The sequence below is a fragment of the Aquila chrysaetos genome, chromosome 24 (assembly GCF_900496995.4).
Source record: "Aquila chrysaetos chrysaetos chromosome 24, bAquChr1.4, whole genome shotgun sequence".
Lineage (NCBI taxonomy): Eukaryota > Metazoa > Chordata > Aves > Accipitriformes > Accipitridae > Aquila > Aquila chrysaetos.
Genome location: NC_044027.1, coordinates 11812973 through 11839490, shown reverse-complemented (window position 1 = coordinate 11839490; position 26518 = coordinate 11812973). Strand labels below are relative to the sequence as shown.

The window sequence follows — 26518 nt, the reverse complement described above, 5'->3', positions numbered from 1 at the left end:
GAGGGGGAGCTTTGGTTTTTCTCAGATCTAAATAGGAGTAAACTGGGTGTAAAGGGGGTGTAGCTCCCTGGGGGAGCCCCTGCAGACAGTCACTGGTGTGTTACAGGTGCAAAGTTGCTGTTTCCCTGTCCTCTTTAAGCATCTTATTCTGCTTTGTAATCAGTTGCGGCGATTAGGATCCTTTTTCTGTTACTTGGTGGGTTTCTTTCTCTTTTTTAAGAGAAAAGGAGGGCTGAGCAGGCAGGACTGCGTGGCTTTGATTGGGTGCTCTCCCTGTTCATCCCTATCAGCAGCTGCACATGGGTGCTCTCTGCTGTGAGCGTCCCCAGCCCTGTGCCCCCCGCGAGCAGCCTGCCACCGAGGCCGGCCGGCGGAGCTGGTGCAGGCGGTATTGCCCCAAGCGCGAGCATCTCGCAAGGATGCTTTGGCAAGATTTTGGGGCCAGTTAAAGGTCAAATGAGGTTCACGGTGGGATCGGTTGAGGATCAGCACTCCTGCATCCTACGGGCTGCCTCGACTGGGTTCCGGGACCCCCAAAAGCACCGCCAAGATGTGTTCCAGCACCCTTGACAGCGTGAAGGGGTAAAAGCGCATCCCTTGCAGCTGTTTCTCTGCCCCGGGCTCGTGTTTCCAGGCTGACCTCTGCCACCGCGTGTTGGGTCAGAGGAGACGTTTCCGCTGTGGGCTGGGGACCTGCGCCGGGTCTCCCAACTCCTGTATTTATACATCCTGCGCAGTGCTGGGTAATCAGAAAATGCAATATCGCTGTCACCAGCTCTCCGAAGACATCCAGCCTGAGTAATTTAACATGTCAGCGCCATCCATCACGGAGACGCAGCCGGCAAACAAACGCGGGGCGGCCGGAGGGGGCTGGGATGGTGGCTGGTGGAGCGGCTGCTGCCTGCACCGGCTGCCTGCTCACCTCGGTGGGCTTCGAGAGCGGAGCGAGCACCGGAGATCCCTGCCTCTGTCCATCCCCGGCCATCTGCCTGCACAAAAGGGACCAGGTCTGGCTCATGGGAAGGTGGCGGAGGGACGTGCCGTGGGCTGCCTGCGCAGGCGGCGTCCGGGTCCCTCTCCCGGGCAGAGGAGATGATGGCTCTGCCGAGCTGCGGGGGGAAAACCCTCCCGTAGCCGGCGTCTGCCTCCCAGCCCCGGGCAGCCCTTGCTCAGCAGGAGAAGGGGATGTGCAGCAGAACTGCAGCCCTGGCTGGTTGCCCGAGGGCCTGCATTAGAAGCCCAGGTTAATTAAGATTTTCCTCGCTGATGCGAATAAGCCTTATTGGTTTTACCACTCTGCTGTGCCCTTCAAAACCCCAGTCCCCGGCGTGCGGGTGCATCGTGACGTCGGACGTTCGCTGTGATACGGGGGTTTGAAGAGGGGCTGGCGGTGGGTTACGGTTTGGGGTGCGAGCCTGTAAACCGCCCCCAGACCCCATGTCCGAGCACTGAACGCTGCTGTGTGCAAGCACTGACACCTCGCCTGCTGCTTTCAGGAGGAAAGGAGCTGGTGGAGCCTCTTCTGACCCCCCCTCCGAGGGCACTGCACGGCCAGGTTGGGGCACGGACGGGGCAGGAGCCACGTGCCGAGCTCCCGGCGTCCCTCTGGCTCCTGCCAGCCACCTCTCATCACGGTGATTAAGGATTTCAGAGGGCAGAAGGCACTGCTCGTTTTCTGTTCTCCTGCCAAGAAGTGGGGAAATTGTGCTTCTGCCTAGAATAAAGGATTTTTTAAAAACAGTAAAATATTTTAATGGCAGTTTAAAGGGCCACTGTCAACCCCCAGAGGCCTCTCTGCTTTAAACTCTGCAAGGATTGAAGGACTTCTGCCAGTTAGAGTCTGTGTCGCTTTTTAAGCATCTGTCGCTCCTTGGTGGGTCTGGCGGCTGAAGCGAGCCGGGCTCCTCCAGCATCCTGCACCCTCTCCAGCTCCGGGAGGGAGATGCCGGGTAAACCGTGGGCCACCCCTGCTCCTTGCCACGGCTGTTGGTACCGGCCGCTGCAGGGATGCATGGTGTAGAAAATGGGCCAAAGTGGGTGCTGAGGGAGGGAAGCCAGACCCTTGCCATGCAGCGGGGTCCTGAGCGCCTCCCGAGTGCTGTATTCCCCCCACGCTGCTTGTCTCTGCTGGGTTGGCTTTGAAGCAAACACCTAAAATTCACTGTGCTTCACCATGCAGGTGTCCTTGGGGAAAGCAGCTTCTACATTCAGAGTTTTTCTTTGTAAATACATTACAATACATTTGCAAAATATATTCCTGGAGGTAGAAAAGCATCTTCTTACATTCACATCACAATTGGCACCGTGGGTTCTTGATTCTTAACGAGGGCAAAAAGGAACCAGCGAAATCACGAGTGGCAAAGTCCCTGGTCACTTCTGGTGACCCCAAGCAGAGCACCTGGGCTGGGAGTGGTGGATGCCGGCCAAATCCGGCAACTCTGCCAAGGAGCTCCCAGCTCCCCCCTGCTGCCGTGCATCCCAGCCGACCGGGCTGATTTTTTTCCTCTCTATTGCTTGCAGGTGGGATTGGGTTTGGACGTGCCAAAGGAAACTCTGGTTCAGAGGCGGACGATGAAACCCAGCTAACCTTCTACACTGAGCAGTATCGGAGCCGGAGACGAAGCAAAGGTACAAAATGACACAGGCACTGGTGATGTGTATGGGTGTAAGAGGAAAAAAAATGGCTAAGCACCTTGACTGTTTCTGTGGGTTGATGCTGTCTGATACTGCATGAGTCTAGGTAAGGACCACAATACCAGTCTGTAGTATTAAGGACATCCCAAGATACGCTGTTTGTGCGATGCAGCACCGTGCAGGAGCCGTAAATAGCATTTCCCAGTGATGTTGCTGAGGTTCTGGGTCTCTTTGATGGTTTCTAGTATCAGTTACATTACGTATGCCCTGGCACTTCCCTAAAGCTGCACCGGTGGCAGTCCTGGTGGGACAGCTGCAGCTGTCGGGGATGGTCACCTTGGCAATTCCTTGCTCCAGACTCCTGTTTTCTGCCCTTTATTTCCCATGCAAAGCATCAGTCGGACAGAAATTTCCCAGCCTTCCTCTCGGCACAAAGGCAATTAAAAGGAACAAATTCAAAATGAGGGCTGGGGCAGGGATTTGTAGACCGGAGTCCCTTCAGGCTTTTTTGTGAGTTAGAGGAGGTGAGAAACTGAAATATCATCTGCAGTTTGAAATTAGCATCCATGTTTTCTCCAGTCATACCACACTGGATCGTTTTTGTTCGGGACTCTTGGACCAAGCTCTTTGGCGGAGGACAGGGCGAGCCTGCTGCTGCTGCTGCCTTTGAAAAATCACTGTCGGGAAATAACTACGTTGGGAAGCAATTTAAAAATTGCACAGTGGGTCTGCTCCCTCCATTTGTTTTCTGTATTAAGCCGGGCATTGGCAGAGCGCAGCACACCAGATAGATGCCTGCACCTACCACAGCAAATGCGGCCCCATTTGTTTCAATGATTAGCCATTCCGATAAATGCTCACAAGGTGTTTACTTGAATGTGAAATTACCTCAACACCTCTGATCAGCTTGATGATTGCACATGGGAATAAACACACGCGTGCACAGGGGTGCATTGCATTTGTTCCTGCTGAAAGGCAGAGCCTTAAATTTTTTTTTTTCCACGTGTTTTAGAACTACAAGAAATTCTCACCGAGTTTAAAATGAACTTTTGATGGAAAGCAGGGAGAGAATTTGTGAGTTAGTTACCTGTTGCAGTACAAATATAGCTGTGTTAAAGGGAAAATGATGTGCGAGAGAAGGAAGAAATTGGTTGTATTGCAAACAGGGACAAAAGAAATGGTCCTGAAAAGTTGCTGGTGCAGGGAGGAAAATTTCCCAAGTGCTGAAGTAGTTTTTTCAATGAGTTATTCTGAAATACTGGGCTGGGTGTTAAAGTCCTTGGGTACTTTGGAAAAGTCACCAAAGTTTGAGGTTTTTTCAGCCACCACAAGGGAAGGGGGAGAAGGTGCGCAAGCAAGGTGTGGAAAACTGTGTTTTAAGGAAAAGAGATAAATCTTTGCTTTCCTGCTGCTTTGACGTCATTCCTCGTGAGGTCGAGTCAGTCTCCCGAAACACGTTCGTGCTGGATGCCGGGTACAAAGATATTCTTATTGACATATACGTTGCCTTTGGGTTGTTTGTTTAAGCTTCCTTGTAGGGCAAATATAAAGGAACAGATAAATGGGAAGAATTCCTTTCTTTTCCTTTGAATAAGCTATTGTTCACCTGGGCAGCTTTGATGGCTGGGTTTGAAGGGAATACAGGAGGAAGAGCTGCCTCGCACGGTTGCACAGAGCTGGCTGTTAGATCTACGTTAGCATTTGAGTGATGCTGCGAGAACCTGGTTTGTTCGTGTTTGGTGCTGGTTAACCGAGGGAATTGTCTTGCATAAAGTCCCCATTGAATTTCCCCTCCTGTCTAGCTAAATTTTGCCATCGCTGTGTCCTTGAAAGGAATTTTCCATTATCCTTTCATTGACTCTTCTCTCCCTCGTGGAAGGAAGGCAATAGCTTAGTGAGAAGTCACAGTACCAAACTCATAATTACGAGTTCAGCAAAGATCCATAATTGGATGAGATCATAACTCTAATAGAGAAGGATGTGTCGTCAGATACGGTTAATTCCTACAGTGATGTTCCCGTATCGATTTTGCCATGGTTGCATGTCATTGCAGGTGCCGTGAGATAGTTATCAGGTCCAAGGAGAGAGATTCCTTGGGGTTTCTCTTCTTGGATGAGGTTTTGCAGGATTGAGCCTAATTACTGATACTGTCAAGGCATTGATCCCAGCCGATGCAATGGGAAGTTTTCACTTAGGTGGCGCGTAGGTTTGGTTTTACTTGGAGCTTTGTTGAAGCCAGCTGGTTAAGTGGTTGTGGGCTTTTTGTCACCTGTAGAAGAAAGACTGCAGGTTTTGTAGTACGTCTGCAAGGTGTATTAGAGGGACATTCCCATAGGTAAATACTATGTGTGGGAGAGCTTGTTCTGGTAGCTCAGGAGCAGCAGACCTATTGATATCTGGTTTTCAGTGCTGGAATACAGAGAGAAGTAAATCTGATCAGTCTGGGCACAGAGGCAGGGACGGCCAAGGCATCACCTTCTGTGGTCCCAGCATGCCGCACCACACATCTTCCCAGCTTCTAGGTCTGTGGGATCCCCTTATGCTTATGTTCACCCGTCTTTGGAAAGTCTCCAGAGAAGTTAGAGGTGGGGAGAGTGTAAGAAATAACACAGAGGAGGCTTTTCTATGGAACCTTGGTCCTTGTCTGCTGTTGGGCTCAGCCCCACCTCTGGGATTTCAGCTGGGAGAGGCAATGCTGGTCACCGGTGACTCTGGGGAGGTGGCTTATGCCAAGAAGTGCTCTGTTCGTACCTGTCTGCAGCGAGGCATCCCTTCGCTTCACCACGGCCCTGTGCCTGTGCCCACACCAGCTCTCCACCCTCTGCTTCTTTTCGATGGATCAGTGTGACCGCTGCTCTGGGTGGCAGCGCTGACGGCAGGGCTGGCATGCAGTCCCAAGAGAGCTGGAATTTGGACTTAATGTCCTGCTTTTCCAAGTGAAACGAGTCCTGAGAGACGCTGTCGGGCCATGTGGAGCTCCGTGCTCGGAGGCTGGAGGGACCCTCAGCTGGGATCCAGGGATGGCTGGTTTGCTCCTTCCTGCTGACCCGCATTACTGACTCCACGAGGTTTTCCAGAAATGAGTTTTTCTTGCAACCTGTTCGCAACAGGTGTGTGCACTCCAGGGCTCTGCTTGCTGTGGGGGCTGGCTCTCCCCTTTCCCACTCCCCTGGGAGGATCGGGAAGTGTGGGAACCTCCTTGCGTGCCGGCTGTGGTACGGGGATGGCTCTTGTCTCCGGGGCTGTCAGTCATCGCGCCTTTCACCAGAGCTGAAGAGAGAGCTGCCAGTGTTGTAGAGATGCTAATCCACATCCCCAGCTGCCCATCACGGGTGATACCAAGCTTTGATACTACTTGGTTCTTCTTTTCTCCTGAGCAGCGTGGGATGTGTTCAGTCAGGTCTCCCTCTGAGTTTGAGAGGAAAGTATTAGTAGCAAAAAAAACCCCAAACCAGGGAGGCAGAGCCCTGTGCACAAACCTCGCTTGCACAGTGCCTTGCTTCTGCTCCATCCTCCTTGCTCTGTGGTTGTGCTTGCCTCCTGCCCAGCAAAATATATCCAGCTCCAGGTCAGGCTTTGCAGCCCCGAGCTCCGCAGGTCGAATGCAGTGCCTGCCCGAGGGCTATTCAAATAGAGAGAAAGATGGGGCGGGGGGGAGAAGAGAAGCAGCATCAGAACTCCAAGGCCGTACCAGGCTCCCTGCAGCGGTGGGCTGGCCCCTGTGTTCTGTGCTGCCTGGCTCGTCAAGGACTCGGTGAGTCTAATGAGCCCCTCTGGCTCGCCGGTGGAGAGGGGGGAGGCGCGAATGAGCTGCCTCCACCTCCGTCTGCTTCCTCGGGCCCTGGAGCAGCTGCTCTGTAACACAGAAATGATTCTGCTCTTTTAAAGCCCTTTCTAGGAGAAGGTCTCTAAGGGATGAATGAAGAGTAAATCGGCATCGCATTAGGTCTGCAGGGCAGATGCTGTGTGGCTTCCTGGGTCAGGGGAAACTGAGGCAGGGAAAGTGATGGCATCATCCGGAGACCCTGCGAGGGGCTGAGCATCCTGACCGCATTCATCTTGGGGACCCGGAGAGCCTCTGGCCCCTTCCGCAGCCTGGCCGTTGCCTGAGCCCCTGGGACCTGCCGGTGGTCCCCGTGGCTGCTGGTGAGCCCTTGGGGCTGGGGCTGATCTCGCTCCCCACATCAGCAGAAAGGTCAGGTACAGAGAGTTGCTGGAAACCCAAATACAAAGTGGAGCGCTGGGTGCAAGCGCAAAGCAATGCCGTTGATGATGTGCTGGAGGGCACCCAGCACAGTGACCCAGCTGGGATCTCTCATCGAACGTCCTCAGCTGGCTGCTGCTCTTCAAGCAGGCTCTGGCATCTGCTTCAGTCTGAGCCGGACCAGCCTGAGCCTGCTCCTCCACGCTCGGATCTGGGATCGCTTCACCCCTCTTGGCATCATCTCTGTTGCAGCCTGTTAAAGGAGGAGGAGGGGAATATCCCCCCCTGTTTCCATGCATAGCTTTCGTTCAGGTGGTACCTTCCCATCCAGCAACCTGCTGCCGTCCCAGGAGAGCTCCCCAGCAGCCCAGGGAAGGGAGGACCTGATTTTGGGATGCTCCTCGGCTGAGGTCTCCGTGAACAAGGCACCCGGCTGTTTCCATAGCACGCAGTGATGGTTTAGACAAATTAGCAGAGTTCAATTATGTACCTTGGATTGGTGTCAGCCACGCGTGTGTGCGCGCATGTGTGTGCCTTGCTGGCTGGCGAAGTCTTCTGAGGGCTGTTAGAGAAATGAGAAGCTGAGCTTTGATCTGCCTCTGTATTTGGTGTTTAAAACAAGGCCTTTTATAAGGGAATATTAGGTATTCGGTGTCTGTTACATATGAGGAAGCTTCGCTTTGATCCTCTCCTGTCTCCGGAGGCAGCAGACACTTATTATTTCATGGGGAACTAAACGAAATGCAGAATGAAATTTGGGTACCGTTCTCCGTGCTCTGCCAGTGCCCCCGGCCCCGCTGGAGCTGAGTAAATGCTGTGGGCAACATGTCGCCCCGTCTGTGCCGTGCCGTGCTCCTCAGGGAATCGTCCCCCCCGGGTCTGCACTGGGTTCAGCTCACTATCCCAGCAGCCTTCGAACTGGGGGAGACGCCGTCGGGAATCAAACGGGAGACAAAAGGCGATAAAGCAAACATGTTGATTTGGGTTGCTTACAGTAGCAAGAGGGAGTAATGGGTCTGTCCGTGCCTTATGCTGTCTGTCTGTGCTCGGGGAGCTTTCTCCCTCCCCGCCGCTGCTGGCAGCCCCATGCCGGCTCAGCTGCTGCCCGTCCCCTCCTCGTGTTGTGGGGTCAGCCCGCGGCGCAGCCGGCCGTGCCCCGGCTTCCCCGGGAAGGGGACGCAGAGCCGCTCGCTGCGGGGACGGACGGACGGGTCAGCGTTGGTGCGTGGTGCACGCCCAGCTGGTTCATGGCACGTGGAGCCGGGTGGCTCTCTGCGAGGCCAGGGAAGGGCACCCCAGAGGGGACAACCGGGGTCCCACGCGACCTGGACATCCCCAAATCTCTGGGGATGAGATACCTTCATGATACAGGTCCCATCTTTACCTCCCGGAGGACCAGGGTACACCCGCCCCCAGGCTGCACCCCCGCGGCACAGCCCCTGCCCAGACCCCTGCGATGCCCCAGGGCGGTGGTGCCAACGAGGGATGCTGTTAATTTTCAACCTTCCTCAGCTCTCAAAAGCTCTGTCGTGGATGCTGTTTTTCTAGCAAGCAAACATATGCGGTGCTTTTGCATGATGGCTTATTTTGCTCGCAGAACAAGCAGGCGCTGCATCAGCACATAAAACCCACCCAGAGCCCCTCTCCAGCCCTGTTAGACTCCATCTGTGCAGGGAAGCTGGGCTGGGATTGCTCCAACAGCCTGTTCGGTCCCGTAAGTCCCCGGTGGCTGTACGTATAGGGGTGCACACACGCTCCTGCCCGTGCCCTGGGTACGGAGCTTTTGGGGAGAGGGGCCGCTGTGGGAAGGTGGTTGCAAAGCGTGAGCTGGGGAGCGGAGGGGTCCGCAATTAAAGCGGTCGTGGACCCGCAGCGGCTGCAGGCTTTTTAACTTCCCCGGACTGTGCTGGAGATAATGGCTTTTACATCTGTTCCTGGAGGCAGCGTGGGTCTTTCTATTTATTTATTTATTTTTTGATTGTATCTGATACAGCCTCAGCGAGTAATTGAGTGTTTGAGAGTGAAAAATTATCTCTCCGGCTTGGCCCTTATCTTGACAGCAAAGCAGCACTTTTAATTTAATTTTGTTCAGAGCATGTGGGTAACAAATTCCACTAATCGCTCTGCTGTCGCCCTCCGCATCGTAACGAGCCTCTTGTTTCCCAGGAAGCGGAACATAAACACGGTGCTGGATGCAGGCGGGAGGAGGGCGAGAGTTAGCGCCGGCTGGAAAATGAAGACGCGTTTTGGTGCTGATGCTCGGCGCGCCCGTGACGCGATGGATTTGTCTCCTGGCTGGAGTAGGGGGAGGAGCGGGAGGAGGCGGAGGGTTGCGGACGTCACGCCGCCTTGGTGAAGCTCATCCGTGCGTGGCACTTGGCTGTGGGGGAAACTGAGGCATGGAGGGGATATGTCCCGACTCTGGGGAGCTGTTGCAGAGCAGAGATTTTTATTCTCGCCCTGTTGGGTCATTTTGCATCTATTCTAAAAATAGCGGAGGGAGGGGAAAGATGGTCTGGGTGGGGTTTTTTTTGGTTTGGTTTGGTTTTTTTGTCTTTGGAGATCCCAGGCTGGTTCCCAGATCCCGGGCAGCAGCCCAGCTCTGCCTGCAGCGTGGCGATGGGAGAGCAGGCAGGGCCTGGGTGGGCAGTGTGGTGGAGGTCCAGCAGCCATGGGCAGCTCGCCGGGTGCTGGGGCATCTCCTGCCAGGTCCTGAGCTCTCCCTGGCAGCCTGGCCTCCATCACTGCTCTCTCCTGATCTCCAAAATCAATTCAGCTGTCTGACCAGCCCTTTGCTCGCCGAGCACAATCCTCCCTGAGCTGTGACTCAACAGGAGCTATTTCATAGATAATGATTAGGTTTTTTTCTCTTTTCTCCTGTAGGAAGAATGTTTCCGTTACACTGTATTGAAAATTGCTTTCCCTCCTCCTTAAAATGAAGCCTTCCACTCAGATTTGCCTTTGTGTTTGTATATTGTAAAATTGGGACTCATTTGGAGTTTAAAACAAAAAAAGATCAGGCCTTAATTCCAGGAGAAGTGTTTCCATTGATTTGCGTGAAAGAAAATTCCAGTGCAGGCAATCTCTGACTTTAAATATGTAACTGTTTCTTTAATGTGATTTTATCTCAACCAATTCAGCACCGAGAACATGAAAGCAAAACTGACTTCATTGATTTTAATTGTCCATGCCCAGAGAAATGCAAAAAATGTAACAGCGCCAGGAGAGCAAATTGGGTTTGCACAAATTCTTCCCCCTTTGCTGTGCCGGCAGAGGTCTAAGATATGCGGGCAGGAGACCCTGCCCAGGGTGACCGGGGCTGGAGGTGGTGACCCTGGTGGTGATGGGGCTGGTGGGTCAGCAAAGACCAGCATCTCAACCTGTGCCACCTCGGTCGTCTCCGTTTTCCCCCCTCCCCTTTCTGCTGCCCCTTCCTTGCCCAGCCTTCAGGGCTTTTCCTTTCCCTCCGCTTCCCCCCATCCTCATCCTCCTCCTGATTGAAATTTGCTGGTGGCATCTCCCTGCGAGCTGCAGGTACAGTGTTTTAGAGCAAAAGGGGAGCACCACCGGCAACTGTATAAATAGGAAGTAAATACATTTATTCAGTACATGAGGCATTAAAACTCCAGGAGCGCATAAAGGGCCAAGGCTGAGGCTACTGGAGGAGCGCGAGAGCTCGCCGGGGCGAGTGGTGCAGGCTGCGGTGCATACTGGAGCTCAGCTGCCAAACCCTTGGCTTGCCATGGGGTCTGGCAGCCTGACCCCGACCTCCCCACGGTGGCCGTGCCACCCCTCGGCATCCTCCTCTCCCTGACCCACGCCCCAGGGCTGCCTTTTCTGCACCCCCCGTGCCGTACCGGAGGACACCTCGGCTAATTGCTAGCGGGTAATTCATAAACGTTAATAGTAGTAATCTGATTCAGCATGCGCTTAGCGAGATCAAATCCTCTATAAATCCAGAAGAGTCTGATCTCAGCCTTCTGCTGCACAACGCAGCCGTCTGTCCTCCTCGCTTCCCCCCCCGTCCCTTCTTGTGTGTGCCCTCTCTGCCGCCTTGGAGGTGAGCGGAGTCTCCCGGGGGGTCTCCCCTGGCACGAGGGGAGCAAAGCCACCACTTTGGGGCTGATCCCCATCCTGCTGACTCTGGGGATGACGCTGGAGACAGCCCAGTGCCCAAGCCCTGACCCAGATCCAGACTGTAGATATGAGCACCATCCCTTGGGATTTGTCCAAGGCAGCGACGGAGAAGGTGCCTGCTCGAGGAGGGGCTGAGGCCAGGCGTCGCAGAGAGGGTATGCAATGAAATGCCTGCTCGTGCTCTCTCCTCGCTGCTCGGATGCTGCCTGGAGGGTTCATTGCATCAGTATCCCCCCCTTTCTGAGGGAAGTGGCTCCGGGGCAGAGTGGTCCATCAAGGCTTGGTGGGGACCATGGTGCAGGAGAGCTGGGTCTGGCTGGAAGGAGGATGTCCCGTCCCATCCCATCCCGTGTGTCTGGTGTGTTGGGGAAAGAAGGACCATCCTGATGTGGAAGGGGTGGGGAGGCCCTGGGGCAGGGCAGGGAGGGGAGATGGGCAGTGCTGCTCCCCGGCACAGGGGTGCTCCGTGGCAAGAGCCGCCTGCCAACACCGCTGCTGGTCTTAATTGGCATTTGATTTGATTTGACATGATCTCCCACTTGTAAAACACCTTGAGATGTTTCTGTGTGTGAGGGTGTCCTGGAAACGCTGTTGTACCGTATTAACGAGCCTCCGCTGGAACACAAAGAAGGATCATTAGGAGTGCCCAACTCTGACATGCCAGCAACGCCGGCGTGCGTTGGGAGCAGCACGGAGATGCGAGACGGGCTGCGGCGGGCTCGCTGCTGCCCCGGGGGTGCCGGGGGTGCCGCTCGCCCCACGCCGGGCGCTTCTGCATGCGGCGCGGCACGGCGGCCGGGCGCTGGCGGCTGCACCGCGCGTTGCTAAGCAGTTCGGGCGCTCGCTGTTCTCCCGCTTGGTTTCCCCAGCCCTGTCTTCCTCGGGTGGTGGAAATACATTTTAATATCCGAGTAGCCGCGAAACATTCTGTATTATGCTATTATCTCTGGGGGGGGTGGGGAAGATTGCAAAGCACTTGGCGTTTAACACCCACATATGGCTAACACCATGGGCTGTGTGCTGATAAAGATGGGGTAATTAAAGTTTATTTTTTTTATAGACTAATCTCCCAAGCATGTATTTATGAGCCTGATTTAGAAACATCATATTACCAAGAGCGCGGGATATTTGTGTTGCTCGTAAATCCATACGTGTTCTGAACATACTTTTTTTTTTTTTTTTTTTCCTTCCTGAATTTAGGCAGCACTGCCAGTATTAAAAAGAAATGAGCTCGGAGTTTTGTTGGGTTTTTTCCCCCCCCTTGTCCTTTAGGTGGGCAAGGGAAAGTGTACAAAGCAGCGAGTAATTAACTGCACGAGGAAATGATATTTTAAAGGAGACACGGTGTATTTGGAGGGGCTGTTTGCAGAGTGTTTACACCAGTGGCTTTGAATTTATCTTCATCTTGCAGCAGGTGCAAAATCTTCAGGGGAATGTGGTGCTTTGCAAGCTGTTTCTGAGCTGTCTGCAGAGGGACCCGCATCTTCTCTGGTAGGCCGAAGCTGGACTAATTGGCACCGGTGTTTAAGGAAAGAAAAAAAAAATCCTGGGTGGGAAAGGTGGTGGTGGCAGGAGCCCCTCTGACCACAGCCCTGGCTATTCCTCTTGTCTTCCAGTCTAATTAAGCTGCCATTGATTGGATCACTAGCAGGAAGCATCTCAGGTATGATTCTGCCCTAAAACAGAACAGTTTGCCTTTCCTTTTCTACTTCTCTCTCCTTTGCTTTCACAGGCTGGTGGGGGAGAGGTTACTTCTCCCCATTTGGAAAGAAGTAATTTCTTCTTATTCTTCATCCTCATCGTGTGCTCACTCCTTGGGCACAGGCTGCCTGGGTCTGCCTCCCCCAGGAGCCCCCGTGGGCCATCGCTTTCCCCCAAAAGAGCCCGGCTGAGCACTTGGGCACCCACTCACTCTGTTGCAACCATCCAAAACCACAACAGAAACATGTTTAATTATAGAGAGGTCATCTCAATATGTGAAGGATTTATTAGGGCAGAGGAATCTGGGGAGTGAGTTTGGTCTCAGCCGTGCCTGGTTGCCACCTTCCTCTTGGGCTTTTTGGACCCCACAAGACCCAAACAAAGACCTGCGTTGGGTGCTGAGGCTCTTGGGGCTCCTGAGTCCCATCAGCCATCCATGAAATCTTGCGTTCCCCCCACAGGCTTCCTCCTCTTGGTAATGGAAGTTGATGCCAGCTTGTTTGGTGGACCTGGGTTTGCAAATCTGCATTTTAAACCCCTCCCTGAAAGCCAGCAGATGTCAAGGAGAGGGGGGAAAGAGCAGGCTGCAGCCAGGTAGAGCTCCCATCTGCAGCATTGTGGTTTATGTGGTGCTGCCTGAGTTACGGAGCTTGGTTTGGATCCCCTCCCCAGGCCAAGGAAGGAATGGATCATTTTGTCTCACCTCTTGAACAGAAGTGTGAAGCCCTGGTGAACCTGCTGAGGTTGGTTTGGTTAGCAGTGGCTTGCTAAGAAAACATTTTCTTGTGGTTTTAGAGGCCTGGCATGAAGCTGCTTTATCTCCAGATGGGTGTTTAAACACAGCACAGGAGTGCTTCTGCTGGATCATCAGTGGTTTGAAGAGCAGGCAATGGGATTGAAAATGGGAACCATGTCCCTCTCTTTAAAGAATGAGGGAAGGATCTGCTTTTCCAGCTGCCTCCCTTCAAACCTGGCAGCAAACTGGCCCTGAGCAATAAAGAGCTGAGCTGGAAATCCAATTTCTGCTCAAGCAGAAGACCCGTTGTTTTGGTTCAGTTGGTCAAAGCCAACATCAGGCAGTTCTAGAGGTCAATAATTAGCGCCGTGATGGAAACGACGGGGGAGCAGGAGACTTGTAGCACATTGTCCTTTTCTTTGGGCAGCCAAACTCAAACTCATTGAGCTGTTATGGGCTTTTTGCTGTTTCAAGCTCCTGGGCCCCTCTCCTTTTAGTCACAGGGAAAGAAGCAGCCACATGGACTGGTGGGGATGGGAGCTCCCAGATCCTAATTCCTCCAGCTCCACTCCAGCTGCAGAATGGTGAAAGCTGCCATCATACCTGTGATTCAGGCTCTTTGTGAAAAGGGGATAATACTTGTCTAACTCGTAAGGGATTTGCGATTTATTGTTTGCAAAGCACTTTAAGACCCTGGATTGAAAGGTGATTTATAATGGTGAAATCCAGTGTTCTCTGGTCTATTGTATACTTGGCTGTGTCCAATTACCCTGATGGAGGCTTTTTTCCTTGTTTTTTCTTTTTTCTTTCTCTTTTTTCTTTTTGCATTTGTGTAGTAACTTCAAGCAAATGCAGGGTTTGTGGCAGGCACAGTACGCCCAGCGAGAGGAAGAGTTTGCCTCCTAAGGAGGTGCTAGCTTATGCTGATGATATGAATAAAGATTGGGAATTAAAAAAAGGGGATCGCAAGGTGAAGGGCGCAGGAGATCATCGATAAAGCTGTGAAACAGGGGTGGGAAGGCTGTTTAGATGATGCATGCATAAGGAAATTAAAAGATGCTTCATAAATAATCAATTTGCATATTCCTGTTGGTCGCAGTGATGGGGGTATTTTCCAGCAGATCAGCCGCTTCTCCTGCCCTGCAAATGCTGCAGCCTGGGATGCTTTGGTGGGACATGCTGCCCTGCCTGGAAAACGCAGGTCGTGTCGAGCGTGAGATCCTTGCCCTGGCACCGGCATCTCTAACAGCGGCTTCAGTCAAATTACAGGGTGTGCAAGCGCTAACTTGCTGGATGTATTTCCTGTTCAATTTTCAAACTGATGCTTTTTAAATCTCACTTTGCTGATGAGATGGTGAGGGACGGAGAGCAAGGGGGGAGAGGCTGGATTGACTTCCAAAAATAAATAAGCGTCCTCGCCTGAATCCTGAGCAGGGATGCGGTCAGGTCTGCCGGGAGCTCGGTCATTTCAGCCGCACCGTAATAAACTGTTCAGCGGCTGGGGTTAATTGCTGGGCTGTGCCCTCTCCTTGGCATTGCCATACACCCCAAGTGGCTTTTAGTCGGCGTCCCGAGCACCAGAGAAGGCTGCTCTGCGAGACGTCTGTCGTTCGCTTCGAGCGAGGCGGAGTGCTGGTGCGAGGCGTCGGACAAGGTGGCCGTGGGGGATGCGGTGCAGTTGGAGCAGCGGCGGGACACCCCTGGGGTCTGGAGGGGCCGGGCAGGGAGGGAGCGGCGGTGCCCCACGCCGTGGTCTGCAGGGCTGCTCCCTTCTTGGGCAGTAGAGACCTGTTGGTGGGGTAGCGGTGGCCTGGGGACAGTTTGTCCTGGTCATCTCCATCAGTGGAGGGTCTCATCTGGACACGTGGGCGCTCCTGGCCTGTGCCCAGCAAAAGCATCTGGATCTCCTGGGGCAGCCAGGTCTCTCCCGATGACTCTGTATTGCCCAGCTTCACCCCCTTCCCTGCGGAGTTTGGGGGTTGCCCTGTTCCACCCAACTGTTGTTGACAGTGATTCAGTCATCTTAATGTCACGCTGCTCCACGAGGGTTTCCCGGTGGGTTTGTACCTGCTGCCGGCCTCTAGACCTGCAGATGCTCGAGCTCCTTGTTGGCTTTCACCTCATGCTTCAAAAAAAATCCAAATAAAATAGAAGCCACCAACCAAGCCTGGCCGAGCGTGCAGGTCTGAGCGGAGCCACGGGGCGATGGGATCCCCACAGCCTCGCAGGATTATTCCTTGGTGCAGGCTTCCCTTAGCCCTGGCGCCAGGCACGTGGCCTTCAAGAGGAGGGATGGCAGTCTGAGGGTGACCCACGTGCTGTGCAGGTGCCCACTGGGGACGGGGCAGGCTGGGTGCCTGCTTCGGTGGCTGGCTTTCATGTGTCAGAAAATATTGAGCTGCTTTGTGCGAGATGCCATGAGCTTCTGCGCCTGACAACATAAAACTTGTTTTGTAGTATCTCCTGCCTGTCAAAAGCGGCTGGCTCTGTAGGTCGCTTTGTTGTTCAGTGTAGCCCCCCTGTGATGACTGAATATTTATATATATTTGTGTAAATAATTAACACTTATTGGTGCTACATAACATCTACAGGTGGAGATTTCTCCTGGTGTTAAGGGAAAGCGAACGATGCCACAGTCCAGGCAGCCCTCGGATTTGGCTTGATTATTTTTTGTGACTTGACAAGATTTGCCAAATAAACCATGGCTGATGAGAAGTGACGGCGGCTTCACCGGGGGAGCCTGGCAGGGGTGGTGAATGGCTCCAGGGAGGAAGGGTTCCCAGGGAGAGGGTCTGTACCGGGCTCTGAGCAGGTTTTCTCTCTCCTCTAGGAAAACATAGCCCCCAAGATGGATGTAACTCAGTGAGTGAAACAACACAAATGTTAAAAACCCAGCCAAACAAGGCGTGATGGGAATGATGGGATTTGCAGACCTTGGGAGCTCTTCCAGTGCTACTGAGCTGACGTCTTTGTTTTCAATGCCTGCCCTTCCCTGGGGTTGGGGCTCTCCTGCATCCACGCAGGGAAGGGGGGACGCCGAGTGAGCCCCTGGTACAATTTTGCCTTTTGGCCACCCACCCTTCTCTCTGCCTTCCAGGTTCGATGAAGAGCCCCGTCAACAAGACGGCGCTGACCCTGATCGCGGTCAGCTCCTGCGTCCTGGCCGTGGTGTGCGGCTCCCAGCTCTCCTGCCCGCTGACCGTCAAGGTGACGCTTCACGTACCTGAGCACTTCATCGCGGATGGTAAGACCTTCCGGGGACTCGGACCCCGCTGCCCCACCGGGCGTGTTTGGGACGTGGGGGTCCCTCTCTTTGGGAATTGCCCCAGCTGTGTTCAGCTGCAGGGATCCCCCTTCCCAGAGGAGCAAAGCACATCTGCGAGCCTGAGGCCAAAATCTCAATCGTGTATTATTATTATTATTTATTATTAGTGTCTGATGGATATTCCTGTTTTCCTCCAAACTTGTTGACGAGCCCTGGGAGCCTGCACAGACAGATGTCTCCTATCCTACAGCAGCAAAGCTGCTTGTCCCAGCCACTTGCAGCAGCACAGAGTGAAATTGCTAGGGTTTGAGCAAAGACAGAGATGCTTTGAAAAATTAGACGAGGGCTGCTGTCACTATTTATTGCTTTCTCCAACTGGGTTCCTTGCGTTTGTTGTGTTTCACTGACCTTTTCTTTATAATGTGCAGTGAGCGTCAAGTGCAAGTTTTCGGTAACATGAGGGCAAATTTCATTTTCTTCCAGCAGACGGGACCCATTATTCAGTCGGTTCCAATTCCTCAGCTCCAGCACTCGTCTCACTGCTTGGGGCGTGCGGAAGGGGCACTTTTCCTCTGCCAGAAACGTGCTGCACGGAGCTGGTGCATCCCCAGCTGCTGGGATGTCCCAGCGTGGTCAGCTCCTCTACAGCCCCCCACTTTGGGGGCTGGGGTGGAGGACAGCTCTTGGAGGGATTAATATTTTGGGGAGAAGGTAGATGGTTAAAGAGGTGCAGCGGCACGGCAGCAGCAGGGAGTGATGGAGAGGGGCTTAAGCCATCACCCTGTGGCAGGGAGGGACTCGCCAGCGTGTTAGCAGGGCTGAATCCTACTTCAAAGAGTGGTTTTTCTTGGCCATGATACACATTTGTAGGACGTTGCCTGCGCTGCAACGCTGACAGAGCACGTGCTCTCCCCAGCCCCACCCCGACCCTCTCTGCCTCGTTAACCCCGCTCCTATGTCTGCGCCTAACGATGCTTATGGGACGGGTGTTGTGTGCAGCGGGTCGATGCCCCCGTGCTGGTGTGCGAGGGTGCTTCTGCTCTGAACCCCGAGGATGCTCCTTAGCCGCTGACTCTGGAAATTACAACCCAGTCTCTGGGTTCATGGGCTATGCCAGCGGTCAGAGCTTGGTCCTTAAAGGAAAGCGAGGAGAGTGTCTACTTTGTGGCCTCAGTTTGGAGGAACTGAACATCAGTGGAGTGGAGACATGAAGAAGGCGTAACTTGAAACAAGGGACTTGTCTACACCCTGACTTGTTTCTAAAAGACTTTAAGGATTGTCCAGGCTGCACATAAATATTCTGAAGACTTCACAGATCGTTATTCCAAGTAGCTGGAGAGCAGAAACTCTTTTTGCACTTGGGAAATGAGGTTGCTCCAGTGTTAACTCGTGTCCCTTTGAGATGGGCACTGGCCAGTTCACCGCTCGGTCTGGGAGTTAACAGCTGGGTTTGGTACTTGCTGAAGGTTGGCCAGGAAGGCAGCGATGGAGATAGGCCGGGAGCAGGATGCCGATGTCCTGCAGTTCTGGCCCAGGGAAGACAGCATGTCCTCAAGAAAGAAAATAAACCAAAATGCGATGAGACTCTGTAGAATGAAAGGGAAAAGCTGAGCCTGTGCTTGTCACCGGGAAGGGGGTGGCAATGCAAATTATGCAAATATGGAGAACACTCGAATGGAAATGACAATGAAATACCAATAAAACAGATTAATATCCTTGAAACTGGGGGAAATGGGATGATCTCCAGTCCCGACTTAATGACTTTTCTGAAGAGAAAGTGGCAAGAGGACTGGTAAAGACGGTTTGGAGAAGAATTAAAATGAGCTTTGTAATGAAACTGTAAAATATAATTACAAACTGCGAAAACTTTTTTAATATTTTTTATGAGAAACAGTCAGATTCTTCACATAGAAGCAGCCAAGACATTTTGCAGTGGCTATCACTTTTACTGAAATCTCATCATTTTATGTGATGGCAGTCCCTTGCCTGGGAAGAGAAAAGCTCTTAAAGTTGTCCTTTCTTTTTGAATAACAACAAATCCCAAGGCAGCACCCAACTGGCAGCAAAATATTATAAAACATTTAAAGACATCACAGAACTGAGCCGGGTTGGGAAATTTTAATGATACCCAGGAAAAACGTGGCTGGCTGTGTTTGCAGACGCTTGGCACCCAGAGTCTGACGCTGATGGAAAATAGGGGACTTGCTCCTCCCTGGCGATCTGCTGGGTGGGTTTAAACCTGCTTTTTGCCTGGGTGCAAAAGGGGGTTGGCGTGGGCATCGCCACGTGAGCGAAGCGACGGCAGACCTGATGTCTTTGGCCTGGCCGAGGCTGGGAGCTTTGATCAGTCTTAAACCAGCCTCTCACGTGGCAGCTGATGGTGCGCACCATGTCTTGTAAATGTTGCCGTGCACTTAAATAGCCTGGTTCCTGAAGCTGTTCTCTTTTGTATTTTGCATGATGATAAGGCAGGCTCTGCGAGAAGGCAGGGATGGTGCATTCACGGGAGATGTTCCCGTGCGAGAGAAGGGTGCCCTCTCGTTCCTTTTTGAAATGCGCTATTTCAATAGATGCCAGTAGCCAAGGAAAATCTTAAAGCGGAGCAGCTACCAACACCTCTGCAGGAAAAGCTGAACAAAGGCAGAGGCTGAAAGAAATCCCTCTCCTAGCAGATGAAAACTCATCTTTGAAGGAAACTTTAAATAGGCGTCAGCCAGCTCCAGCGCGCTGGGAGCCAAAGCCAAGTTGGGAAAAGGAGGAGGGGAGAAAGCCCCACCAAATATCTTCAGCCTCAGAGGCAAGCAGCCTTCCCCTCTGCTGTGAGCAGCTGTGTTAGAGAAAGAAGCTCCCGAGCCCGCTGGAGTCGCAGGATGGGAATGGGGAGGGGAAGGACTGGGACCAGAAGCCAACTGGCAGCAAAGGCTGGGAGAATGTATTCCAAGCAGCAGTATTAGCAACCAGCCAGTCTCTATTGCCCTTCTTTCTCTCTCTCGGTTCATTTTCTTCCTTTTGTTCATTTGATGGGGTTCCCCCCCACCCCCCAGCCTCTCTCCCCTCTGAGCAATTATTGCCTGGTTTGTACAGCTGCTCTGCCTTCATTTCACAGGGCGGCCAAATCCAGGAAAGCCTGGCAGAAGCTGCCATGCTCTTTGCTGCCGTGGCTGGCAGGGGAAGGCTGGGGGCCTCGTGCCTCCGAGAAGGGTCGGTGCCTCTAAATCTTCTCTTAGGATGCGATGGTGGGAGCATCCTTTCTTCCCTTCTGCTGCTCCAGGGCATTGTGTTTCAGGGCAGCCTCTGCCTGTGCTGAGCAGAAGGCATCGTTCTGATTTCAGAGACGGCTCAGATTTATAGAAAGACTCATAGTGGCTTTTATGAGGGTATGGAAATGCAAAGCATTATTTAAAGGACCCTTTAGCAGTGTCAAAGGGGGGAAGAAAGGAAAGAGAGCCCCTCCATCTGAGCAATAAAACCCCTTATGAATATGTGAGCCGCTCAGCTCCATACATTCAATACTTGTTGGGGTTTTTTTTCTTTCTTGTAAGTAATCATTCAAAAAGTAGAGATACAGCAATGGGGAGCGGCTTGCAGGGAAGGCAGGGCTGGAGAAAGGTACCCTAGAGGACTCAGCCTGGAGTACGTCCTTGCTGCACAACAGTTTGAAATATAGTATCAATTAAAGCTTCCCATTTTTACAGCCTGCGAAGAAGTTATATATGGTGTGGGTGGATGTTTGTATCTGGATACTTTAGTGGGAGAGGTAGGTGAGATCCTCCGGTGCGTACAGAAGGAAGCAAGAGCTACATTTAGCTAGGGGCTTGTAGGGCTTCGTTTTATAAGTGGAAATAAAGTAAAGGGCATAAAGCAGGTTTCTGTCACTTCAAAGACGTCTCAGGGCATTCACAACCACCTTCCCTCCTCTTCTGAGATGCGTGCCAGAGGAGATGTGGTAATCCCTCTGTCTGAAACCTCGCTGAACTGCGGACTGGCTGGTTTATGGAGGTCAGCGAGCAGAGGCACCGCAGCCGCAGGCACTGTCCTCGCGGTGGGCTCTGCTCCCAGCCGCCTGCATTTCTGCTTCATCCCTCCTGCAAATGTGGATAAATCCCCCCCAGGACGAACGTTGCCCTGCAAGCAATGCGGGGAGGAAAACAAACCCGGTCCCACCCCGTGCAAAGCCAGGAGAGCAGCGGGAGGTGGAATTGTCGCTCGAGACTGTGCTTTGGGTTTGAGTGTCGGACAAGATGGCAGAGTTGGAGGAAGCTTCTTTGTGGCTTCTTTTTATTTTTTTTCTTTTAAGCTTCGTGCATCTGCATCTGAACGTTGACGTTCTGTGATTGTCACGCAGCTGATCGGTAACCGTTTCATCTGAAGATTATTTCCTACCTTCCCACCACCACTGTTTCCACCAAGACACCAGTGGAATTGGATGCTGCTATTAGCAGTTTGTGTTAATTTTCCCCGAAGATTGCTGGAGATCTGCAGACTGCAATTGTTGGACTCGCAACAACTTCTCATTTCGGTTTTAATTAAATGTGTTGCTTTAAATTGTTTGCTTTTGACATCTCCTGCTCAATCTTACACAGCCCTCAGAGGTGACCAGGCATTAGCTTGTGTCCTCAGGCGCTTGCCCGCGCGTGTGCTCAGCACGTGCTGCGCATGAGGGTGCAGAGAAATGAGCAGCAGGAGGTGGGGAACCAGCTGCCTCCCCGTTCCTTTTTACAGCAAGGAAAAGCTGGAGATGCTCTTTGATTTACATGTGAAGCACCCCAGGTTTATACCAGAAGGATGGAGAAAGGGGTCTGATCTCAAAGGTATCATCTGAGCTTTCAGAGAGATGCTGCCTTTGGGGTCTCCCATGTTCTCCAGCTGGTCCCAGCCCCACCAGCCCCATCTGAAATCAGCAGGGGGAATGGAAATCAGATTTGTCTTGTGCTGTTTTCTTCCCCCGGAGCCATTGTGCTGCAGAGCTACCTGTTTTGCTGTACGGAGACCTGGGTCAGAGCTTCGGCAGAAGCGATGCTGTCCTGTTGCAGAGTTGGTGCCAGGTCTGGCTGACCCAGAACCCACGTGTTTCTGGTAAGGTGCCCGTGTTTGGGGGGCAGCTTTACAGATTGCATTTAATTCCATCAGCTCTTAATCACCAGGTCACCTCCATGTCTGTGTTACAGCTCACTCCTGTTCCTGCGCCTGTTTGGCTGGCAAGAAAATGTGAGCAAATGGCTGCAGCGTTACCAGACATGAACTCTAAATATTAACATCAATTTATAAACAGTATCAGCGTGGATCAAAGGGATTCCAAGACGGTTTTACGGCGCGAATGCACTTTGCATGAAGAACTAATAAGATTCTGGAGGCTGAAGTACATCATGTTTTTATCGTGCCTTTGACAGGCTTGTGATCCTGCGCTCAGTTCTTCCCCGAGCTGGCCCAGCTCCCCCAGCCACGTGCCTGCCAGCAGCGCGCCCGGCTGCCGGGACAGCTCGGTTTGCAAGGGAAGGCAAATGCCTCATCCTTTCTCCTTTGCAGGATTCATTGGAACAAAGGAGCGGGGATTGGTGTTGATATTTGGATGTTGTCAGCAGGGGCCAGGTCAGAGCTGGGAGCTGTTGTAGCCCGAGAGAGGCGGGATGTGCCCACCACTGGGGAGGCGGCATCCAGCGCCTGGTGAGCTTCTACCAACACCATTTACCCTCTAATTTGGGAGGGATGGTTAGGGAAAACTACAGTAAGGCACAATATCTTTGACCAGCTAACCTGTTCCCTTCCTAGATGGAAAGATGCAAACATTAACTTCTGCATCTGCAGGATGAGACCCTGCCTGCCTGCTTGCGGCATGTTGGTGGCTCAGTCCCGGGAAGCTGGCTTAGGCCACGCTTGCTTTCGAGCAAGAATTCATGGGGTACCTGCAGCAGCAATGATGCAGCAACGAGGTGAGGATTTTTGAGACTGCATAGCGAGGAATGTGCTCCTTCACTTTATCGTTCTCCCAACAAGTAGCATTGCTGGTGTGCAGTCTCTCGGTGAGTGGGGTGGTAGCTCGCCTCGGTCCCGTGGTGTATTAACTTTGCACGTGCTGCCTTTTGGTTGTGTTTTCTGCCATCCTGGGAGGACGTTTGGTCTTGGTGCTGGCTGAAAAATCTCCATTCACACACACTTTATGTTTTTTAAAGCTTATCATAACTCATCCATCATATACTTTGTGATGCGATTAGATTTAGGATGGATTTCCCCAAACCCTTGTCCAAAATCTAGAGAGCATCACTGAGAAAGAGCCCCAGGCTGGAGCGTGGGAGTTGGGAGATAAGGAGCATTAAGGAGAAGCTTTTCTTTAGGAGCCTAATGTCTGTTTCAGCCATTGCTGGCCCAGATGCTTACTGAGGACAGAGATGTGCTGTTACTAACGCCTGCACGATTACATTGTGTAATAACGCCGTGGGAGATCTCATTGCAGTGTGAGCTTGACCACAAGGCAGGGGTGGGAAGATGCCATCTTCCTTGAGTTTGGGAAAAGTTGGCCGCGTCATCACGTGCTGTATAAAGTTAAATACATGCGTTGCTTGTCAGAAGTTCAGCCCTGGCAAAATCAAGACTGACTGCCAAGAAAACCCAAAGAAAGAGTCTGTCAGAATTATCAAGAAAGTGCAATTTAACAATTAAAATGTAACCCTGCTCCTCCCACAGGAAAGATGCTTCTAGTCTGAGCTATAATTACATACAGATTTGTATCACTAATTTGCTTCTGCTTTGCCAGAGTGAAAAAGCTCTGGCAGGACTGACAGCATTTCTAAGGGATGGGGGTCTCTGGGTTTGATCATCAGCGGGTTGGGGAGCGCTGGCGTGAGCCGCCCACGGCCGTGCAAGTAGTTTGTGTGCTGAAAATACGTCCTTGAGTCAAGCACTGTGCGCAATATAAACTGTATGCACTTTGGCTGATGGAAGAGTAAATGAAAGGAATGTCTATAGGCTTTTGTTGTTTTACAAACTCGCTATCATAACTTCCTGTTTAGGCATTTCATCTTTTTCAAGAGAGAAACCATTTGAAAACCAAGATGAAGTGTATAGCTCAGATTTTAACCCAGTATGATAATATCCCTGGTTTCAAATTAGAATATAGAATTAAGAGTTTGACTTTGAAGAATTTAAATTATTCAAAAATTACCCAGTTTTGCGCTGAGCAGGAGAGGGTTGGTAAAGCTGAGCACCACATTAGTCCGTGGGTACAATCCTGCACTAAGCCCGGTTTGCTTGCTTAGGTCAGTATATGTATGTCCTGGACATCCAACGTCTGTCTGGTTCTTCTGCATTTTCTGAAAGAAATTTAAGAAGCAGAAGTTTTTATTCCCTTGGACCAGGACAGGAGAACGAGAGCTGATCAATGGAAAGAGCTGATAGGGGAGGAGTTGTCTTTTTGGGAAATGTTCTTTCAAGTTTAACAAGGAAAAAAACCCAGGCCTGTAAAGAAATCAAATAGGGTTATTCTTTGTACCTATAGAATGGAGCAAGAGGGATAATCCTTTCTCTAGTGTTTAAAAAAATACCTGTAACAGGATTATAGTTGTATGATAGTATAGGGATAGATACATTAATAGCAACCTGTAGTATGACCTTCCATAGCTTTCCAACACAAAATACTAATTTTAGATGAAAAGGAGTTCCGTTGGCCAAGAAACAGTGAATGGACCAAAGAAGACAAAAAGAGCAGAGGGAGAAGAAATATAAATTCTTCAAAAAAATATATATTTTTTGATCTTTTCCCTTGAAAAAAAGAGAGAGAGAGAGAGAGAGAAAGGAAAAGCCAAACCCTTTTGGCTGCCTTTTGGGCACTTTGTTCTTTTCCCTTGTTAGATATCTCTTCTGAGCTGTTTTATCCTGTTGTGTTCTGGAAAATGATTTTTGAAATGTCAAAACTTCAAGCCTCTTTTGTCAAGGCTTAAGCAGTTCCACTGAACTTTGAAGGAGACCCCAGCATGAGAGACATGAACTTTTGATGCTGCCTTAACTGATCTGGCTTTGATCAGTGTTGGAGAAGGAAGCGGGGTGGGGGAAACACACGCATACAAAAACCCAAACAAATCAATCCCCCAAAGTGCTGGTGGACCTCGTGGAGCCGGGAGGCAGTTGTGTAGCTGGGTACTGATGTTGTCCATGGCACTGCAATGCTGCTGTACGGCACAGACTGGCTTGTAAAGCCAACAGCGCTTGAGGGACGTGTCCTACAATGGGGGTTCCTGGGACGAGGTGGTGGTGGTGGTGGTGGTGGGTAGAGCGCTGCCATTTTGTTGTTGTGTTCCCTTGTTTGGTTGACGCTGTATCGATGGTTGCTTTACCCTGAGGCCTAAATATCTCTGTTTAAGGGTGATTTCCCCAAGTGTTTGAGTGGGAAGCTCAAAACTTGTGTCTGGGAGGGGACGGGGTTGGCAGCAGAGGTCAGCAGGGTGGACGGTCTCTCGGGGTGTCTTTGGAGAGTATGTCTGCTGGGATCTGCTCCCCAGGGTCCGTGGGCAGCAACTGTAGGTGTGCTTCAAACCGGGTGCAGGTGTGGGGTCTGAGGTCCTCGAGGCAGGTTTCAGAGGGTGGTTTGGAGCGGGGTCTGCCCCCCGCTGCCCCGGCGGTGTGAGCCCCTCGGGTTCTCTCTCACCCCCCTTCCCTCCTCCTCGATTCCCCTCCGTTGAGAGACTGCGCGTTGGTGAAAACAAACCTGGCTGATGTTCCTGGAAAGCTAAAGATGCTTGAAATGGCGTTTGCTTAGAAAAGGTTTGTTCTCAGTAGTCTCTGAAAGGATTTGATACTCAACCCGCCCTTTCTGAGCTTTTCAAGATGGTTTTGATAAGTGCACACTGGTGACTTTTGAAAACTGTTTTCTATGTGTGGATTCTTTGAAAATAAAGAGAAAAATTATGTGAAAAGGCTTTGAAATCTTCAGAATCTTAGCTTTCAAAATATTTGTAGAACGCCTTTTCCTGTTACTTTTTTCTCAGGCAAGCTGTAAAGGGATCAAGGTTGGGATGTTTGTTTGTATTTTCAATGGGAGCGAAGATGATGAGGATGTTTGTGAACAGCTCTAAAAGTCTTGCCCAGCCGAGCTGCGACAGACTCAGTTTCAAAGATGTGAGAAGTTTCCTTGCTGGAAGTTGTCCCCTCCCTCCTAGAAAGGAAGGAAAGTCTTTACAATTAACTAAAGCATTTAATTTCCCCAGGTTTGGTTTGTTTTGTTTCATTTTGTTTTCCTTAGACTGAAGTAGGAAAAACTCCATTTTACACTGAACTTGAATTCAGGGATTTTGGATTCAAGTGTTTTCACTTCAGCTTTTTTTTTTTTTTTTTTTTAAACTTTAGATATTGAGGATGATTTCTCAATCAGACTTGCTAAAATCAAAATAAGTAATTATTCTTGAAAATACTAGGACTTTTTTAAGTTACAGGTGCATTATATTTGGGAAGGTCTTTCTATGTACAGAATATGGCAAAGTTTGATCAATTTGCAAATGATTTCAAGCTTCCCAAACTTGTGGTTTTATATGGACACCAAACTTCTGCTGAAAGAGAAGTTATTGGCTCCTGGCCAGGTGTCACGTTTTGGTGTTGATTTAGGAGGTACTTCCATAAATAGATGGTTTGGGGGTTTTTATACTTCCAGCAGCAAACAGGCTGGGTTATCCAAAGAAGGTGAAAATTCGGCAGCAAGGCCATGAATGTGCTTCCTCCTCCTGGAAAAGCTCAGCATGTGGGGCTGGTGGGGAGCTCCAGAGGTCACCCCTCTATCTCCCACCCTGACCGTGGTGTCCCCTCTGGGTAGCAGCTCCTGGGCCAGGATGCTCTGCCAGCTCGAGTCACCTTTGTC

The 26518-nt window shown here is 51.5% G+C and overlaps 1 protein-coding gene across 3 annotated transcripts in view; it reads left to right on the top strand.

Moving 5' to 3' along the window:
- ASTN2 (astrotactin 2) overlaps window positions 1–26518 on the top strand; it is a 362574-nt gene that overhangs the window by 118384 nt on the left and 217672 nt on the right. For all 3 annotated transcript variants that reach the window (XM_029999952.1, XM_029999953.1, XM_029999955.2), the window contains exons 5-6: window positions 2521–2628; window positions 16510–16656. In XM_029999952.1, the coding sequence (XP_029855812.1) occupies window positions 2521–2628; window positions 16510–16656 (255 nt within the window). The remainder of the gene's footprint in view (window positions 1–2520; window positions 2629–16509; window positions 16657–26518) is intronic.